The 22,025-nt window shown below is 34.5% G+C and overlaps 1 protein-coding gene across 3 annotated transcripts in view; it reads right to left on the reverse strand.

The window, feature by feature from the left end:
- Positions 1-21,184, reverse strand: part of CHL1 (cell adhesion molecule L1 like) — an 80,087-nt gene extending 58,903 nt beyond the window's left edge. For all 3 annotated transcript variants that reach the window (XM_032648988.1, XM_032648989.1, XM_032648987.1), the window contains exons 1-4: positions 21,094-21,184; positions 15,163-15,268; positions 12,045-12,232; positions 939-1,061 (exon numbers count right to left, since the gene is read on the reverse strand). In XM_032648988.1, the coding sequence (XP_032504879.1) occupies positions 939-1,061; positions 12,045-12,232; positions 15,163-15,268; positions 21,094-21,184 (508 nt within the window). The remainder of the gene's footprint in view (positions 1-938; positions 1,062-12,044; positions 12,233-15,162; positions 15,269-21,093) is intronic.
- Positions 21,185-22,025: the final 841 nt, after the last annotated feature.

Consider the following 22,025-nt stretch of genomic DNA (forward strand, 5'->3'; position numbering starts at 1 on the left):
TCTTCCTATTCCTCTCAAGTCTGGTTTTACGATAAAAGCAATAGTAAGGAGTAAAATACAAAAAATAACAAAACCCTTGGGAGTGCACTTATCAGTCTGGGCATTCTACCTCCCCTCACCATCCAGGACTCTACTTGTGCTTTATGGGTCCACACTGGCTTATTTGAAAACTGGTCCAATTCAGATAATGGCCTAATTATTACTCTTATTTTATTAGGATCATATATCTTTAAAACAAATTTCCACAAAAGTGTGTCTGAGATATTAATCTCTCTTCCATGGACGCAGCCTGGAAAGTTCTAAGATGAACGGAATCTGCAACTTGGGCTGCAGCCAAAAGTAGCTTCTTTTGCTTTCTTTCAAACGCTGTACGATTATTATTTTTCTCTGTGGGACACAATGGGAAAACATTTACAGAGCGCTGCTAAGGCACATGCCAGAAGTAGGCTTTACAAGAAACTGGAATTCCAACTCAAGAATTGGTAAAAGTTTTTGACAAATTAAACACAAAAGTTAATACTAATTTCTATGTGTGTCACTGTACGAAGTGGGTACAACATTATTAAAAGAGAAATTTAAAGCTAACAACACAGATACAAGCCATCCTCAGTTTTGACATGGATAATATCCCAAAGGTAAGTAAATTGTTTGGAATACCAAAAGTATTTCCTTCATAGACATACTTTATCACATCAATAAAATAAATCCTCTACTCTTTCCAGATATGACAAAATCAAGAAACATATTTAGTGGTTTTCTAGTGCTTTCATGTGTGTTTAGAACTTAGAGAAGACAACAGATAGAAATAGTTTTTAAAATCTACTTGATTTCACATTGACAACCATATATTAATTTTTTATCTTTAATTCCAGTATGTTAGTTTACATGATGCATGAAATTAAAATGTCCCCTCATGGATACAACAGAACATTACTTACCAATATTCATCCAATAAATGTGTAAAGGTGGGAGGCCTTTGGGAGGGTTGCACGGGAGGACAATTGGATCGCCCTCCTCCACTTCAAGAGGGTCAATTTTTTCTTTTGGGAATTTTGGAACATCTGGTATAAAAAATCATTTAAAGACATTATTTAAAATTTATGTTACAAGTAATTTTTTTTTTTTTTTTACAAGTAATGTTTTAACGTTACAAGTAATATCTTAAAGCCTTCTTCTTTTTAAAAATTAGAGCATTTTTAATAAATTCAACACCCCAAATCTTGGTTCTCGTATCTCTCCTGCAGAGGAAAATACTGTTAAAAATATGTGGTGCATCCTTAGACAACCTTAAAAATATTTCTGCATTCTGTAACTGTAGACAACAAACGTTTTTGCTCTGACATCAATAAGGCAACAGTATGCTTGTGCCTATTTCTCTGTGCAGAGATGTAAGCTGTGAGTCACAGGAGTCGCTCGTTTTAAGTTTTGATAGATAAGGAATCTTTTTTCTCCAAACCCTGTGATTTATTTTTAGGGAGATACTTATTTTCTGTCTTTTGCTTTATTGTGAAGCCCTTGAATGTGACTGGCAAGTATTCCATTCAGAGCATAATCAAACTAAATAAACAACTCAAAGCCCACGTGGGGAAAACGGTACGAATGCAATGAAAAGCCAAACATGATCACTATATGTTGCAGAGAGAGTCATTCACATTGAAATCACTCCCAGTAAATGAAATATTAAGTGAAATGGAATTGATGTAGGAAAGGAGAGTTTGCAGTATTTCAGCATATTGTTTCTTTCCCATGCTGGAATCAATTTCCTAAAAATCAATGCATTGGGACTATAAGTCACAACTGGGTAGAAGTTGAAATCCGACACCAATGCTTGATGTTCTTATGAAGTGATTTATAAAATAGTTTTAGGAATATTCAAGATATATTCTTCCTCAACATTACTTGTACCTTTCCACTTTGTTATGGGAATTTGCGTTATAGAATTACTCAGACTCTGATGGACGAGAAGGACCTTAAGAAGGTATTTATAACCTTCCTGACCTGATGGAATTTATTAGCAGGTTTTCCGTCTCTGTATTTCATTCTTAAATTATGGTTCACAAAAGATTATCATTATTCTTGTGAGTCTAAAGATATACTCATTTATTGTAAAATTTCTTCTTGAGAAGCTTTGTGCAGTGCCTGTATATTTGTTCCCTTGAGCCTCACCCCCTAACCTAACTCTTTAGTGATTGAGGGAATTTGCTGACATTTCTTATCGATGCACTAGCTGGTTACACTGAATTGCTTTTTGTCTAAATTCAAGGACCTTTCAAGGCTTAACACTGCAGGGCGCAGTGTGGTTATTACACTGCCTTTGCCAGTTCAAAAGGCAGGCATCAGCCATGTGACAGTTCTCAGTGGACTCCCTCATGGTCAACTCATTGTAACACATTTCTCCTGGTGAGTCTGGAAATACATCTGAGATGGTAACTATATTGGAATCATCCTTTTGCTCTAGGTAGCATGAAATTTCCATCAAAAGATGGGAAAGAATGCTGAGTACGTTCCCTACCTTTACCTTGTAGATAAAGTATCAATACCACCTATTTGGTAAAGACTTAGCTTTGACTGACAAATGCTTTGCAAGTCATTTTGCAGAAAGTATACCTTATGCAAGTAAAGTAGAGTAACTTACAAAACTAGTATGTACCCTAAGCTCCAAATTCAAATCACCTTTTACTGAAACTTGCTATAACTGAAGCCCAGTGTTTGCTGGTATTGAAGTTAGCTGTGTTGCATGGCAGTTACTGAATCTGTTTATATACAGATACGAGCAGCAAAAGAGGAAGGGAAACATAGATTAGGAACTGGAAGGAGCATGTAATCCTTTTCTATAACCAGCAAACTTTACAGTGCCGAATATGAATATACAGTTTTCTGGGTGCTATCTATTGTAAAGTAGCTAATGAAGTTGCACAAAGCCCTAATTGGAAAGCCTCCTCTTCAGTAAAAATTTAATAATTCAAACAGATAGTATCGCCAGTGAAGCACTACCATCCTTGCATTAATTAAATCTACATTATAAAATTCTAATTACAAAAATGTAACTACGTTATTCAACTGGCTTCCAAGGCATCAATAATAAAAAATAAAATAAAATAAAATTTAGAAGTCTACAAAACCTTTATCACATACCATAAATCTTTGGAACAGCTTTAACCAAAGATGAAATTAATACCTGGAAACAAGGAAGAATATTTATATATTTAATAATTTAAGGTCTAAGAATAAACACTGTAAAGGACATAAATTTGTCAGGTTTTCTTAAGTCTTACTCTTTGACTCTGAAACTATTTAGCGAGCCTGATGCAAAGCTAAAAAGTGAACATGTTAACATCCACAGATAAATGTGAAATTTAATTACTCCAACTTAACGGCAGGCATGAAGTTAATTCAAATAAAGAAATGAGTCTATTTAAAAATAACTCCAACCAATGACTTTTGCTAATTGTGTTTCTCTGGTATAAACATTAGCATTGTTGAGTCTGGACAGATGCAATACTTTAAAAAATGAATTGTAAACAATTGTTTTTCTTTTGCGTGAGCCAACTACCCTGCTTTAGCTTACCAAAACATTTCAAATAAGTGCTCCATCATCACCAAAAACAAAATAATTTAATTGTGTTTCAGTAAGACTGGACTTGACCATGGAATGGTCTCTTTGCAAAGGGATCAGGACCAACTTCGACATCACCATCTACCTAAGTAGGGCTTTAAAAATGTTTGGAAATCCCATAATAATCAAGTCTAGATGAAGCTATAAACATTTTGTCCTATCAGTCTACCTGCATCAGAAAATCAAGCAAATCATAGCACTCATCTCTTTACTGTTCTCCAGTAACTTTCCACATTTATTATTCAGTGTAGCAGACAGATTTCTAGTAACAACTCCAAGGGTACAATTTCCTGAAAACCCATCTAGCATGAAAAACCTTTCCTAGAGACAAAGTAGCTCCATGCTAGTCTTCTTATTGGAGCTATCAACGCATGGCAAACCTGCAAATACAAAATCTCTAGGGGCTCTACAACTTGAGGTGCTGACAATTGGTTTTGAAACTCATCATCTTAATTCTTTCAACTTAATATACTGAAAAAAATAACATCTCTGTACTTGAAATACAGAAGGCTTCTGAAGAAAGTATTTTTTTATCTATAGGATAGCCTACAGGATAAAGTAGGCTCTAGCCCAGACACTAAAACTAATGGCTATGTAGCTTCAGACCAATATCTTTACCTTTCTGTGCCCCCTTTTACTTTTCTCTGGCATCCTAGAATCCTTTCAACTCATCTCTCTGGGGTCCTCAAAAGTCTCACTAGGTTAGAAATTTCTTAAGAGCAATCTGTAGAGTCCCACCATTCCAACACACTTAACGGTAAAGAACTGTAATGAAATGGCATCAGAGTAATTTAATTAAATACAAATCTTTCTAACTAATCACTTCAATGAAAAGATACTGGTGACTTAACCACCATCAAGTTATGTAAACTACAGATTATCTTTCTCTGGCACCCAAAGAATAAAATCAAACCTCCCTATGTTCTCTACCTCTCTGTGAGTCTGATAATCACTGCCAAGGTATGTTCAACGAAGAAGTATAACGCTTTCTAACTCATCTAGAACATGTGTCAACAGAATGATCAAAGCATAGGCAACACTGTGTAGCATTGCGTTATACACTGCTCTGGAGCCAGCTGCCAAGGGCTGAATCCTGGCTTCATCACTTACTCTGTGACCTGAACCTGTTACTTAATGTGCTTCAGTTTCCTCACTCAAAAAATGGAAACTGTCATGACACCTGATACATTGATTTGCGTCAAAGTTTAAATAAACAATTTCATATAAATCAATTAACATAGTGCCAGGCACTTAAAAATCACTCAGTATATGTTGGCTCTTATACAAATGTTTTCACTTTGCATGGTACACCCAGCCACATTGTACAGAGATGAGATGGGCAAAGAGACAAAGAGCTTTCCTTTGCTGCTGTTTCTGATTTTTCGTGTAGCCTACATCATAACAACTTCTGCAATTCTATGCAACTATTTGGAATTAACTTTATTAAAGAAAATAGGGAGGGGGCCAGAGGGAAGAAACACTATGTATTTCATGGAGAACCTATGACTTGTTTAATGAATTATTCTGTACTGTCCTTCCTATGCCAAAGAACTTTATCTATTTTGACTTCTCACTGTTTACAGGACTGGCCTGGAGAGCTTTTGAGTGCGTTTCATTTCCCTTGAATGTGCTCTGCAAATTGCTTACAGTCTGGCACCGTTATCATGAATGCATCTACTGAGCTCACGTGCTGTACCACCCTTAACTCCAGTCTCTGTCTGCAAAGAGATTTAATTGATTCCCATTTCCTGTGGTGTACCCCATTAACCCACTTAGAAGTACAGAGAAATAACATTGCCTTTCAGTCTATGAATTCACAGTAAGGAAGGACAACGAATGCAGCCCATTTCATTCTAGTCATTCACGTACTCCGACGGATGAGAGCAAAATCCTGGGCCTTAATTAAACCTTTAAAACTCTAAGTTGCACTCTCAACTGAACAAATTGACCTTCTTTGGTTGGTTTGCATATATTAGTAGAAGAAGTTAACGTATGCTACTGGACCCCTGCTTTTGCTAGCCCTCCCAAATCAGAGCAGTAAATAGCCAAGATGTGTCTTAAGGAGATTGACTTGAGGAATCTGAGGAAGCTGTACAAATGTAGAAACGCAGCACATTAAAAATTCAAGTCGGTTTCCATTAAAACAGTATACAGATGATTTCATCCCTAAGCCTGCCATTTCTTACCTTACTTTAATCGTGTGTAGATATTACATTATTACTTTTATTCATTCTCTTATTCTTCAGTCTATGAACTAATAAGTCAATCACCGATAATATGCATTCATGCAGCATCAAGACAGTGTAGAGGAGGAAGAATAAGACAGGATGCTATCTTTCTCACTTCTAAGCAACCTGATTAATCATGTAACACTCAAAACACTCCCCCAAACAGTAAATAATGCTTTTAAAATTCCATCGAATTTACACGTGGATATTCCTAACACTACTAATTATTGCTAACGTTTCTTCTTGTAATAGTCAAAAGTTAGAAATAATCCAAATGGATATCAACTGGTGAATGGATAAACAAAATGTGGTATATCTGTATCATGGAATATTATTCAGCCATAAAAATGAACACACTACTGATTTGTCCTACAACATGAACAAATCACAAAGAACAGGCTAAGTGGAAGAAGCCAGATGCAGAAGATCATATATTATATGACTCCATTTACATGAAATGTTCAGAAAAAACATTTATAGAGGCAAGAGTCAGACTGGTGATTGCCTGGGGCTGGGGGTGGGGAGAGAGAACACCTACAAATGGGCACAAGGAGTCTTTTGGGGATGATGGAAATGTTCTAATACAGGCTTTTAATGATAGTTATACTAAACTTTTTTATGAAAAAAATCCCTGATTGTGTACCTAAACACATAAAATTTATGATGTTAAATAATACTTCAAAAATTATTTAAAGAATCCAAGGTAAGGAAAATTAGTATAGGCTAAGACGGACTGAGAATGCTAAGTGGAGAAGGCTGATCTGTGCCCTGAAGGATGGACAGTACTGAACAGCCAAAACAATTATTTATAGCATCCTTTTAACTCCACTGACATCTGTCATAATGAAGGCAAGAAAACAGCTCACGTTCTCCCCAGACCCACTCACCACACCCACAGGATTTAAGTTTCTTGGTACAGGCTTTGTTTTGTTCACTGCTATATCTCAAATTACTAGAAGAGTGTCTGCCACATGAAGGGAGCTTAATAAAGATCTATTGAATAATTCACTAACTCTCCATGCCATATCTTGGAAAATCCATTCAGTTAAATGATTTTCCCCATGTTTGAAAATAGCACGTTGTGTTTGGTTGGTTGGTTTTCTTTTACTCTTTCTTTTTTCAGCAAACTCAACTGCAATTTTGTTAAAAGCAGAAAAGTAAACATTGTGTATAAAGGTCTGTTTGTAGGGAGTAATAACCAGATTTTTAGCTACTGTACTTGTGTTCAAACTCAGGTGGATCAAGCCTTTAAGGTTGGTCTAAAGAAAAGTTTAAGAAATGAGAGATACAAACTCTAAAACTCAAATTACAGAGTTTAATATAAAAGAAGAATCAATTCTTTACAGCTAAAGAGAAGAATCAATTGATAAAGGTCGTAGGAAGCTTTAAATGGTCTCTGATTTATAAACTCCAAGGAATTGGGGTGGCAGTCCTATTCAACATGTAAATGATTACAGAAAGCTGTTAGATGATGAACTAATTTCAGGAGGGGCTGGAAATGATGCATAAGAAACCTAATTTATTTTGCTCTTTTCTATAGCAGCAGAAAAGATGGAGCAATTACCCACTACATAGCTCAGATTCAACTCTTCATCTCTTAACTACAATACTAGCAGATTCGGGCCAGAATTATCCTTACATTGTTCATGTTTTCACTTGGTCTGCTTAGATAATGAGAGAAAACATTTTTTTTTAATCCTCGTTGTAGAATCTTATACTAAAGTGTGCCATTTCTCTCTCTGCAATAGGTCTAGCAACTGCCTTTTTCCTTTGTGTTTCCATAGCAACCACTAGAATTCAGGTTAGGGATCACCCTCATGCCTTGTCTTCTACAACAGATTTTTAACATCTCCCTTTCTCTCCCTCTCTCCCATCTTATTTCAGTCAATTAGATATATATTGTATAGTTACAGTTCTATGTTATAGACTATAGTATAGTTATATAATATAGACTGCAAGTATAGCTGTATAGTTATATGATTTTATGATTCTCAACCAGTTTTCTGACCCAGAATTCATGAACATTTCCTACTATCATTTCAAACCCAAACTCCAGAGGCCAATTTTCAACACCATATGCCACTGCTCTGTCCATTAGTATTCTATAAGATCACACTTAATAACCGAGAATATCTAATTAAGACAAATCAGTATGCTACATACTTATTTTATATATATTAAAAGGTCATTTATAAAATAAATGTAAAGAATAAAAAAACAGAAATACAACACTCTACCTAGCACCCATCATAAGAAAAACATAAAATCACCATTATCTTTCTGTTTGGTGCAGATCCTACCCCTTCCCCATTCCATCAGAGGTAACTACCATCCTAAATTTTGTTTTCATCATTTTCTTGCTTTGCATTATAATTTTACCACATGAAATGATACTCCTGAACAATATGCTATTAATTTTTACATATACTGACTGACCTTAAATAAAATCACCCTTTTTTTCTAAGATTTACTTTTATTGTTCAACATATTCTTAAGGTTCATCAATTTTCACTGCTGAGTAGTAATTCTTGTATGAATATACCACAATTACTTCATTCTATCAGAAGGTCTTCCAGTATATTTTTAAAATACAAACAATGCTACCACAACTATTGCTGGTGCACGTGGGTAACGGGCATGTGCACGTGAACAAAGAAATGGAATTTCTGGGTCATAGGTGAGAACATCTTTAATTAAGGAGGCAGTGACAAATATTCTCCACAGTCCAAGCAGTAAACTATTCTCATCAGTGGTGGATACGTGGTTTGGTAGCTGCACATTCCCACCTAAAATTGTTACTCTCAGACTTCGTTATATTTCCCAATTTTGTGGGATCAAATGCTTTTATTATTTGAGTTACAGTAAATCTATTTCTGATTACTAATGATATTAAAAGCATTTTCATATTTTTATTGGTCATACCAGTCTGAGGTGCAAGTTCATGTCTTTTGCCACTTCATTTTTTGTTTTTTTCTTAGAGGATGGTAAAATTATTTATAAATACATTAGTATTATCTTTAGTTATATTCATTGGCCATGATTTTTTTTTTTCTGGGTTGTGGCTTACCTTTTCCCTTTCTTCCTAGGGTCTTTTGATGAAAAGGGAATCTAAAAATCAAATGTAGTCAAATTATCCTTAATGGAGATTTAATTTGTCTTGTTTAAGTAATCTTTCTCTACCCTGATGTCATAAATACTTTGTCCGAATCACTTTCTAAGATAAAAAACTTTTTTCCTTGCAAAGTTAAGCCTTTAATCCACTTGGGATGTATTTTTTATATGATGTGACCTAGGACTTGAAAAAAGTGTGTCTCTATGTGGATAATCAGTTGTTCCATACCATTTGGGTGGAGGGAGGGAGGGAGGGAGGGAGGGAGGGAGGGAGGGAAGGAAGGAGGGAAGGAGGGAAGGAGGGAAGGAGGGAAGGAGGGAAGGAGGGAAGGAGGGAAGGAGGGAAGGAGGGAAGGAGGGAAGGAGGGAAGGAGGGAAGGAGGGAAGGAAAGAAAAAGAAAAGAAAAGAAAAGAAAGAAAGGGAAGGGGAGAGAAGAGAAGGGAAGGGAAGGGAGGAAAGAAAGGAAGAAAGAAAGCCCATGCCAGCTCTTTCACACTACTCTCACATATATGAGGGCTGGTTTATGGGTCCTCCATGTTGTTCCACTGGCCCGTTTCTCTAACGCTGTGCAAAACCATAGGCTTCAGTATATTTTACATTGAGTTTTACATTGAGTCTGGTTATCTGATAAGACCAACACCTCCTGACATTCTCCAAGTTTCTACCAAACCTTGCACTGTGTTCCTCAAATACATTTGGAAATCAAACTGGTCACATTTCAGAAACAGACAAACAAAAACCAAACTAGAGAGTTTTGACTTTGATTATTCTATACATCAAGTCATGAAGAATTAAACTTTTAGCTTTACTGAATCTTCAGATCAGTGAAAATGGTATTTTTTTCCACATCTAGATCTTTTAAAAATGTTTTTCAATAAATATGTGTACTTTTAAAACCTCCTTCTGGGATTTATTTTCAGCTTCTATACTATTATTCCCCTTTGCTCTCTTTTGAAGTTTAACCTGTTATCTAAAGATAACTTATTAGGTAACAATTTTAAGATGAAAATGAAGGAGCTAAGATTATTAATTTCCATCCCTTCTTCTTTTCTAAAGTATTTTGAAGATGAAAAAATCTCTCTCCTCATAATACTTTAGCTGCCTCAAGTCTGTTTTGTTAAGCATAATTTCTACTATCATCACTTCAAAATACATTCTATTTTCCTTTGCCATTTCTTATTTGGCCTTTGAGTTAGACATGTTTTAATTTTGAAAGATATAAGACTTTTTCTAATTTTCTTTTTAATACTGATTTCTCCATTGTATTTTGGTCATATTTACTTCCTAGCTAATATACCATCAAATGTTGAAAAACATTCTGCAGCTTTAGGTATAAAGTTCTATACGTGTTCATTAGCTAGAGCTCGTAAATGGGTTCTTTAAATCTTCTATGGGTTTTCTAATGTTTCCTCTGCTTGAGCTACCAAATAATGAAACAGATATGTTAGCATTTCTCATTACCATGGTAGATATTTCTCTTTCCCCTTGTAGCTCCTTTCCCTGCTTCAAACATTTTCGTATTATATATGCCTAGTACATTAATCTCCAGGAAGCCTTTATAAAATAAAGTCTATTTTGACTGATATTAATATAGCCATACCTACTTTTTTTTGAATAGTATTTACCTAGTCAAGATATTTATTCAAGATATCTATTTATGTTTTCAAAAGATGGGACATGTTTTCCATCCTTTCAGTTTCAACAATTCTATTTTCTTGTGATTTAGATGTGTTATATGGTAAATAGCTTATAGCTTTTAAAACATTTTGGAGCATTTAGTCTATCTACTTTAACCTTTAATGAGTGATATGTTGAGATTTATTTCTATAGTTTTTTCTTTCTTTTTCTCTCCTTTCTTGCCTTATTCTTCCTCACACCACATAGTTTGATAATCATTCACATTTGCTCTGTACATTTAATGTAATTATTCTATAAATTTTAAGATTCATATTTTACCTGTCAGAGTCTAAATTTGAACTCTATTCTCTCCTCTAGAAAAATATAGAAAACTTAAGGAAATTTAAACCCAGTTCCCTGTCCCAACTTTGAGGATAACGCACACACGTTTTTCATTATTTGTTTTTCCAAGGCTTGTGTACATTCTGCTCCTCCAGCATAAACTGTCCATATCCTGGAAGGTCTACGACTTTGAGTCTCTTCAGTGTCTAGAACTCTGCAAGAAGAAATTTCCAAATAGCAACTCTTGACAGTTTCATACCTAAGATTTTTTTCTGTAAACCCTTTGGTTAGAATCAAGTAGTGTTGGATACCTTAAAATCTGGGAAAATAAATGACCAAACTTGGAAGTCTGTCATCAGAGATCCCATGCTGCAGAGGTCAGATCTGATAATGAAGAAGTTGCTTACGCTTTGGGATAGTTATTGATAAATAACACTCTTAAGAGTAAAGGAGCTTGCAGTTTTCCATGATCATGATTTATGGAAAATATTACTACAATATACTAATCACTGGTTCTCCTCTCCTAGGGGGCACCCACAATATTGAACTTAAGTGGGCCCATGCCATTTGCTCTGCCCCCACCTAACAAACTGTGAGTAGAAGCTGCCTGTGTAACTTCTTGTTGGAAGCAATGTTCTCTGTCCTCCACTCTTTGACCTAGATGGCACAAGTTTCACATGGTGCTGATACAGGATGATGGGTATCTCCATTAGCTTGGATCGCCCAGTGGCTGCAAGGAGAACAGCTGCCCTGAAGAGCTGCCTGACCCACAACAAACTGCATCATCAAGGAATAACCCTGCGTTAACATGAGGGCTTGGGGATTACTTGTGACTGCAGTATAATTTAGCCAAATCTAACTAATATATTTAACTTTATCCTATGAGGCAAAACAAATACTATTGTTTTCCCATGTTACATATATTATTACTGAAACACAGCAAAATTATGTTGCTTTCAAGGTCATCCACTTCTAAGTACCAAGATCTGGAAGACAATTTCCCTTATAAATAAAATATAAGGCCTATATAAGCTGATTAAAGGAATAATCTGTTATTTCACTGCAGCCCAGTATAACGCCTGCTAAACTTCATTAAAACATTAAATGAAATCTCCACTGTAATACTTACTTGGAACTATAAATTCCATTTCTTCTGACATAGCAATTCCCAGTTTATTAGAAGCAAAGCAGCGGTATTTCCCTTGAAAGTGAGATATGTGCCCCTCATTCGGGATCCTGAATGTTCCCGAGTTGTTGGATACAATTATCCGAGGGTCAGAGAGATCAAAAGGCTTGTCATCCTTACTCCACGAAAATCTGTTAAGATAAAACTAAAATTAGTAATCCTGAAAAATCGTATTTCTTACTTATAAACAAATGTACAGAAATAAGGAAACTGAGATATTTTATAGGAAAAAAATGTATATATTTACATATTTAATTGAATATAATAGAATACATAAATGGGTCTCTGAAGAATCTGAGAAATCTTACAAACTCCTATAGACTGAATGTTTATGTCCCCCTAAAATTCGTATGTTGAAGCCTAATTCCCATTGTAATAGTATTTGAAGGCAGGGCCTTGGAGAGGTGATTAGGTCATGAGGGTGGAATCCTCATAAATGGGACTGGCGTCCTTATAAAAGAGACCCCAGAGAGCTTTCTTGCTCCCTTCCATCATGTGAGGGTTACAGGGGAAAGACCGCTGTCTGTGACCAGGAAGCAGGTCATCACCACACACTATATCTGCCAGTGACTTGATCTTGGTATTCTCACCTCCAGACCTGTGAGAAATATGTTTATTGTTTAAGCCACTCAATCTGTGATATTCTTATTACAGCAGCCAGAATTGACTGAGAAACAAACCATGAAAAGCTGTGATAATTGACAGGAAAAAAAGGTGAAAATAGGTTTTGTTCTGTTCTTTTTAAAGTTATGTTTTAAAACTTTTCCAATTAGAAAGATAATGCAGGATCTTTACTATTATTTTAGAGACTGCAATATTTGGAGACTAAAAAATATAAATATACAATATGTCTCTGTGTGTGCGTGTGTGTGCGCGTGTGTGAAGAGCTCACTCAAAATTCAAAAACACACAAGCAAGTGCTATTAAATTTGGTCATATATGATCAATATTTTTGGACATAGCTGTAACATATTTGAGACCACAATGGATGTATAATTCTTCCATGTGAGTTTTTCCAATTATTACAATGTTACTAGAGACAGATTTTATAACATTATCTCCTGTCTTACAGTTACTATTTAACTTACTTAACCATTTCCATTTTTCCCTTTTATGAACAATTTTGTTACTAAAAACCCTACGTATTTATTTTGGGGGGTACTTATCCAAATATTTCATTAGGTTGATTCCTTAAAAATGAAACTGATAAACCAATAACATAAGAAATATTTTATCACTTTTGATAAACATTGCAGAATTGTACTCCAGAAAAAACACACAATTAAATTCCTACCCCCATATGTAACAGAGTCACTTCTATGGACAAGGCTGTAAAAAGCCTTTTTTTAAATCTTTATCAATCCAACAGATATATAATGACTTCCCAATTATATTTTATTTAGTATTTTATATATGAATTACCCATGCAAATTTAGATTTGCCTCAGGACAACACAGTCTTACATAATCTAATATTCTTTCAAAAAGAATAACAAAATTTCACCAGACACATATTTTTCTGCGGAGCATGCCTCTCTCCTGACAACAACTTTTACTTCTTTTCTCTATATATGTTTTTACTGCTTTTACTTACAAAAGAACACATAGAATCTGTTCTTTAAAATTCCAATACATTGACAAGGATAACTCCACATATTCAAAATTAAGCATTTCCAATTGGTGACATGTTATATCTTTCCATTCATTCAAGTTTTCTTTTATCCTACTCTGCAATGTACATGCTAAACAGTTCATATTACGTTTTGTTGATATTGCTGTTACTATTGAAATTGCTGAATTTGCTCCTTTTACTATTGTGATGGGATATTTCTTTCTTGTTTTCTAATATTTTCTATTTTGTATAGGCATTTAATTACACCTTGAAAAAAGAATAATGATTGACTGCTTAATTCATATTTGTAAAATCTTGTTTTTTGCCAGTGAAAAATGACAATTTAACATGTTAATGATTCACTAATAATTTTTAAAATATCCAATTATCAGGCAATAAAAATGTTATTCATATTATAATTTTAAATAATCCTGATCAGGTAAATCAATAAAGGTATGTAGGTTTGCTTCCCAGAAACATTTAGAACTTTAAAATCTTTTTTTTTTAACTTTTATTGGAGTATAGCTGCTTTACAATGTTGTATTAGTTTCTACTGTACAGCTAAGTGAATCAGCTATACATATACATACATCCCCTCTTTTTTGGATTTCCTTCTCATTTAGGTCACCATAGAGCATTGAGTAGAGTTCCCTGTGCTACACAGTAGGTTCTCATAAGTTATCTATTTTATACACAGCATCAATAGTGTATATATGTCAATCCCAATCTCCCAATTCATCCCACCTCCCCCCCCTTCCCCCACTGGTATCCATACGTTCGTAGAACTTTAAAATCTTGAATTCTCCCCACATCTTCTCCCTCCTCAATCTCAATACACGCACATTTCTTTCTCTCCAAACTGGGAGGTACTTAGAAAAAACTTCATCAGTGATTACAATTACCTACAGTAATAATTGTTTCACTAATAATAAAATACTAGATAGTAATATCCCATGTCATTTGTATGCTACCATCTAGGATGAGTCGACATTTCTATGACAACTTAAAATATATCAAGTAACAACCTATTCACTGAATACAATATGGTTATGTTAAAAGACATGCAATAATAACTATGTATAGAATATCGTTTATAAATATTAACTTTGGCTTAATAAATGCTACCTTTCACTCATCAGAATAAAGTATCTTCTGTTTTCTAGCTGTCTTGTTCACACATAAGGTAAAGAATTGTTTAATATTTACACAATGCCAAAGTCTATGCTAAGTATTTAACGTAAGACATTTTATGATAAAAGTAATTTTAACTGGCAAAGAACATATGTAAAATAACCAAACTTTATTTTTATAGACACGGCTATCATTTATTTGGAAATCTTTCAATCATATGTAGACTTATAGTCCAATAAGCTTATACTGATTAGATTAAAAATTAATATAAAGGATTGTATACATTTAAACAATTATTTAGTTTGAAGGAAATACTCACGTTGGTTCTGGATTTCCCTTAGCTTCACATTCAATTTGAAAATACTCATCAAAAGGAAAGGCAACTTGTACTTTTGACTGTTTTATGATTGTTGGAACCTGTTGAACTAAATATTAAAATATGTATTTAAATAACGTGCTCTCCAATAACTGGGTGAAGTTAGTTTAGCTACAACAGAAATACTTTGAAATAAACACACTTTCTATATTGGTAAGTACAAGGATTATAAAAGAATGAAAATTATCGAACAAACCTCACTACCTCTTTGCAAAATGTATTTAGCTGTAGGGAATATACTTCACTGCCTTCAATTCATGTTGCCATATAACTTATTTAATGCCAGAATAACGTAACAGTGTAACAACTTTAAAACATCTATGTTTAAATTATTGGCATTTCATCTATGTTGATGTGTTTATACAGTTTTACTTGGTTTGGTCATTGACAATTCTGTTTTTTATTTATAGTTTTGTAAGACATTATAGTTAATTTACTACTTCTGTATGATTTCTTCCATTGGTATTTGATAATTTATTTAATAATTTTATTATTGGACATTAGATTTTTTTCATTCAATAAGACAGCCTCAAGCATACAGATTTTTCCTTTATTGAATTAGTGACATGATAAATTTCCAGGCATGGACACAAATGGTAATGACTATGGATAAATGTTAATATTTCACAAGGGGCTAATTACCACAAACATGAATACATTGGTTTCCCACATCCTTGCCACCAACGAACAATAGCATTTTATAAATTTATTTTTGGCTGCGTTGGGTCTTCGTTGCTGCGTGCGGGATTTCTCTAATTACGGTGAGCAGGGGCTATTCGTTGTTGTGGTGCGTGGGCTTCTCTTTGCGGTGGCTTCTCTTGTTGCGGAGCATAGGCTCTAGGTGCACAGGCTTCAGTAGTTGTGGCATGTGGGCTCAGCAGTTGTGGTTTGCGGGCTCTACAGCGCAGGCTCAGTAGTTGTGGCTCACGGGCTTAGTTGCTTCGCGGCATGTCGGATCTCCCCGGACCAGGGCTCAAACCCGTGTCCCCTGCATAGGCAGGCGGATTCTTAACCACTGTGCCACCAGGGAAGTCTCAAGAATAGCATTTTAAAACAATAAGATACTTCATTAATAATTAGCAAAAAAAACAAAACCCTTCTCTTTATTTTTATTTCCATTTATTGCTTTTGTTATATTTTTCCGAGCTTGTTTATTTGTAACTTCCCATTTACACACATTTTTTAATATCTTTTTCCTACTTGGAAGCTTGAGGGTACTTCCCCCCTTATAGAACTTAACACTAATAATCATTAGGATAAAAGTAACAGCTAATAAATGATGGTTTGTTTTAAAAGGATTCCACATATTCAAATATTCCCTCATTGTGATAAACATTTTTAGTGTTTGACAAGTTAAGTACCTTCCAGACAAATTTACAAAGTATGGGGTGACTTTGTCTCTCACCAATTCAAGCAGCTGGATGGCATTGCCGAGAATTATGATTATAAAATAAATGTACTAATGCTGAAGATACAAACTTGGATTAAGTGATCTTCAGATCATGATATATGTTAAGATCTACTGTCATGGAACACTCAACAGTTTTCAAATTAAGACATTACAATTTTAGTACAGTTCTAACAACCTCTGTCACGGGACAGGATTGAATTCACAAGGAAATATAAATGGTTCAGTAGCAGGAATCTGATTCTGGCAAACATACTTTGAGAAAAGCAATTTGCAGAAAGGCCCTGAGTGTGATTCACATGGGTAATATTCCACAGTGGAGTTACAAATAGGCCCTAAACCCTGTGACATTGAGCCAGGCCCTGAACCACTCTGTTTTCTCATTTGTAAAATTAGAGATTCAAGCCAGGTAAATAGATTTTTTGGTCACTGAATGCCTTTACATTCTTAAAAATTATAGGAAATCCCAAAGTGCTTTTGTAAACGTAGGTTACATTTAATAATATTTACCATGTTAGAAATGAAAACTGAGAAATCTTCTAAATATTTATTAATTCATTTAATACTATCATTTGTTAAAATAAATATTTTATCAAAAACACTAAGTATAATGAGAAAAGTTGCCTTGTTTTACATTACTGTAAATCTTTAATATTTTAATAGATGGCAGCTGTATTCTCATACCTACTTCTGTATTCCACATGTTGCTGTAAGTTGTTTTGTTGAAATAAATGAGGAAAATTCAACCTTATACAGATATGTACTTGAAAAAGGGTGACATATTTTATAGTCCTTTCTGATTATTGTGAGCATTGTTTTTGGATAGTACACCGAAACTCACCAAGTGGCAGTTTCTTAAAGGTTTACTGCAATATGGAATCTGAAACCATATGGATAAATTTCCATATTCTGTCATTAAAGTGTTTTATCCATGGGTGCTTTTTAATTCGTGCATGATTTTGTAACATCATACAATATTCATCTGGAAAAAAACATTGGTTCACTGAGTTATGCAGATCTTCCAAATACTGACACATATCACTATACAATTTTAAAAATTCACATTTGTTAATATCATCACTGATCTAAGAAAAGCCTTAAATGTGGGGAAGCTGTCAATCTCACAGTGTAGGATACAAGTTTTCCACAATTCTCATTTTCGCTTCAACAGCCAAATTTGATCATTGACAACATATATTATCAAGTTGTTTCTCTTGAAGTGACAGGCTCCCTTGGTTCGTTTTGGGGAAAATATCCACGAAAGTAATCAAAGTTTGTCTGTCAGTTGTACTTTTAAGTAAAAATGGTATTTGGCTTGGCACTCAAATAATGACACAATCAAGGAACAGCGACTGTCATAGTACTTTGTTACACAGCAGAATTATTTTATGTATATTTCGCAGTTCATCCCACGGAATACTAAGACAAATGTACTCAAGGATGAAGATTTTTAAAAATCAATAATGTTTAACTGTTTCAACAAGGACAATCTTAAGCAAAACTTTGCTTTATGTTTTTTAGATGTTTTGTTGTTTTGGTGTGAGTATACGGTCCTGAGGAAACCCATGAGTTCGGTGTCAAGGCCTTGATGTGTGCTGGGCAACTGCAGTTTTAGCACCACTGCTTTTGTGACATCAGTGCAAATGTCAACAGGATGGAAAAGGAAAAATGACACTTTAGTATTATTATGAAACATGTGATTGCATGGACTGCCTGAACAAATCTCCGTGACCCTGAGGGGTCCATGAATCACATTTTGAGCACCGACGGCCAGCCTAGAATAATAACTCAACAGCCATTTTCCATTTTAAACTTCACTTTAGTTTTGCCTAGTAACATTTTACTAGTTAAGTGACAATGCAAGTGCAGGCTTCATATTCAGAAACATTTAAAAAACATGCAAAAAACATTCATATCCTCGTTGACATTTACCTTGTTTCTGATTACCACTCTTTCTCAGTAGAGCAGATCTTGAACTTACTGCAAATTCACATACTATTTAAATGTTATTACAGTTATAAATGGTGAGGGATGATGCTCAATAGCAACAGTCCCTAAGATATCAGCTAATAACTTGTGAACAACTTGTTTATTAGAACATTATTCTTTCTTAAATTTGCTAAGGTTGTAAAGTCTCAGCCATAACTAATTATTCAGGGAGTGGAGCTAATAACCTTTGGGTGTTTATAAGAATATGTATTCTACATTATAAATCCTTTCCTCCATAATTAAGCCCATTACAGAGACACCAGACTCATTGACATTCAAATTGAATACCTGCCTTACTTGCATTTGCTAGTGAGAGCTCTAGAGTAGTGAAATAAATGGGTAGTATTCAGGCGTTCTGAAAACATGTCATTAATATTTTATAACAATTGTTGTCTAACGACATTAGAGTGTGAAAAGGCATAAGTAACTGAGACAACCAGAATAAAAATGTGTCTTATGTACTAATACAAAATTTCCCATTACCACTGGTGAACTAAATGAGAAAAGATGGAGGGAAAATGTACATGCTATGGTCAGAATGTATATTCTATGGTCAAGAATCTGAATCAGGCATCCCAGTGCATCTTTGGTGCTACTGGGAAGAAAATGTAAAATTATTAACTCCTTTTTCCACAAGGATTGCCAAGAACTGTGCTCTTAGTTTGGCACTGCATACTCAAAACCCAAAGAATGTACTTAAGATGAATTATTTCAGGCTCTTGACCAATGTTTGTACAAATAGGCCAATACATGTGGTGTGTAGGCTAACAGATTTCACCTTGACTAAAGCAGAAGTTTAAATCTGTACATCTGAGAACATGTAAGTGAAATTCCTTAAAAGGGTGAATATTGACACAGAGACTTGAGGACAGTAGAGAAAAGATTCTTACCTTGGGAATGAAATACAAATGCAGGGCCACCCAAAGTGTGTCACATGAAACTGCTACATCAAGTATTTAAGGCAGCCCTTAGAAAATGGTTTTAGAACATATTATATACTCAGAGAAGTATTTCCTTTTCTAGTCACACTCAGACTGTCCAAGTACTTCTGAAGGAAAGTTTCAGTTGCGTTAGCACCTCTCTAACATTTATTCAACATTCTGAGGTCAAGACTAGTCCTTTGAAATTTAGATGATCTGCACAGATCATTTCGAATGCTAAGGTTCTAATAAATATTCTTATCTCTTACATTATAACTCTCCTAATTAGGTATGGAAGAAATAATAGGGATTAATACTTCAACTGTATGGATAAAAATACCTAAGTAATCTCTCAATGGTCTTTTTTTAAATCCTATGTGCTTATAAACAAGACAAATTCCCCAAACCTGTACATTAAATAGTTAATACACTATTACACAAATTGTGTTTGCACGTGTACTGTTTTTTGAACTAATTACTATAACTTGTTAAAACTGATTTATGATAGAGTTACATCCATTTTACCAATATATGTTAAGATATATCACGACTAACATTTTGATATGAATTCACCCTAGAGAATGCTCTAAATTTGCAGAGGTGGTATCATTTTACACTTTTAGTTGTGTACTATGAAAACATCTTTTTAATATTGTCCTAATTGTTTTCATTCTTAAATGTATAATTAAAAAAATTTTATTGGAGTATAGTTGCTTTACAATGTTGTGTTAGTTTCTACTGTACAGCAAAGTGAAACAGCTATATGTATGCAAATATCCCCTCTTTTTTGGATTTCCTTCCCATTTAGGTCACCTCAGAGCACTGAGTAGAGTTCCCTGTGCTATATATAGTAGGTTCTCACTAGTTATCTTTTTTTTTTTTCTTTGCGGTACGTGGGCCTCTCACTGTTGTGGCCTCTCCCGTTGCGGAGCACAAGCTCCAGACGCTCAGGCTCAGCGGCCATGGCTCACGGGCCTAGCCTCTCTGCGGCATGTGGGATCTTCCCAGACCGGGGCACGAACCTGTGTCCCCTGCATCGGCAGGTGGACTCTCAACCACTGCGCCACCAGGGAAACCCTAGTTATCTATTTTATACATAGTATAAATAGTGTACCATTCTTAAATATATAATCATTTTGAAAACAATACAAAGTTTAATCAGTTCCTTTTTTGTCCTGATTTAGTTGAATGCCAGTAACTTCTGGAGTCACACCTCTCCCTAAAATAAACTAATCTGATACATAAAAGTAATAGCTGTTGCTAATATTGCAGATTATCTTACGTGGTGAAATAGCACCTGATCTATAGGTTATATTTCTTGTTATGTGCCAAGTTTGCCTAAGAGGCTAAAAGCTGCAAAATAATTAATTATAGCAAGCGGCCAAATGTAAGTTTTCTGAAAAATTTAAAGGTGAACATGAATTCTGATGATAGATTACTGTAAAATCTGTAGAAATATGGTAGAAAAATCACATCCTTAACATATAATTATTCTACTTAAAAATCAAAATGCAAATATGGACTTTTATAAGTAGGTATTGAATGTTGTCACTTTACCTGAAAGTGGTATATCAACAGCTGTTGAGAATTTTAACAAGAAGAAAATTAGAGATGCGATTAATCCTCTTCCACTTAACAGCATCCCCATTGTTCTTCAGGAAGGAAGCAACCCAGAAAGAATGAAAACCCTAATGTCTCTTCTTACTTTTGGTTGAAAGCTGAGAAGAACGTGGTTAACCTGGAAACAAACAAACAAAAGACTAACAAATTCATGTACTGTAGGGATTCTAAGTTCATGTACTGTAAAAGGTCAACATAACAGCAATTGAATACATTTTTCTGTTGGTAATAATTTCCTCCTTATGAAAGTGTTCTCAAATAACTCCACACAAATCTTACTTTTTCCTCTTTGTATTTAAAATAAAAGACAGTTGATAAATGCTATATGGTAAACCAATAAATCGTATTTTTTTGGTCAGAGGAATTTTTACTTGGAAGGTACTCTAGTATACTCTAATGAATGTCGGTGGCTATGAGAATAACCTCATTTAGGTCATTTCATTCAAAAGGTGACTCTTTCAATCAATTCTTTATATCAAGCATTCGACCCCCATCTAAGTCATTCATTAAGTATCACAAATTTAACTTTTAATTTTCCTGGCAAAATACCTTTTCGTGTTCAAAATTATCACACTAATAGATGGTGAATAGCAACGTATAGGGAAGGGATAAAGGAAAAACAAATGGATAAGGACTGGCCATGTCAACTAAAATTTCCAAATCTAGGCTTTACTCAAGCAGAAGATAAAAGCATCAGTTACTTTCCACTTCGGCAGAATGTTTATTCACTCCAGTGTTGACATAAATAGAGTAAGGATTAAAATATCAATTTTTCCTTACTTTCTCTTATGATTTTCTTCTGAAACATTATGATAATAGACATCCAAACGTTGTTTATAATGTATTTTTTAAATTAAATCAAAGATTCT

Source organism: Phocoena sinus, chromosome 11, assembly GCF_008692025.1.
Source record: "Phocoena sinus isolate mPhoSin1 chromosome 11, mPhoSin1.pri, whole genome shotgun sequence".
NCBI classification, from domain to species: Eukaryota; Metazoa; Chordata; class Mammalia; order Artiodactyla; family Phocoenidae; genus Phocoena; species Phocoena sinus.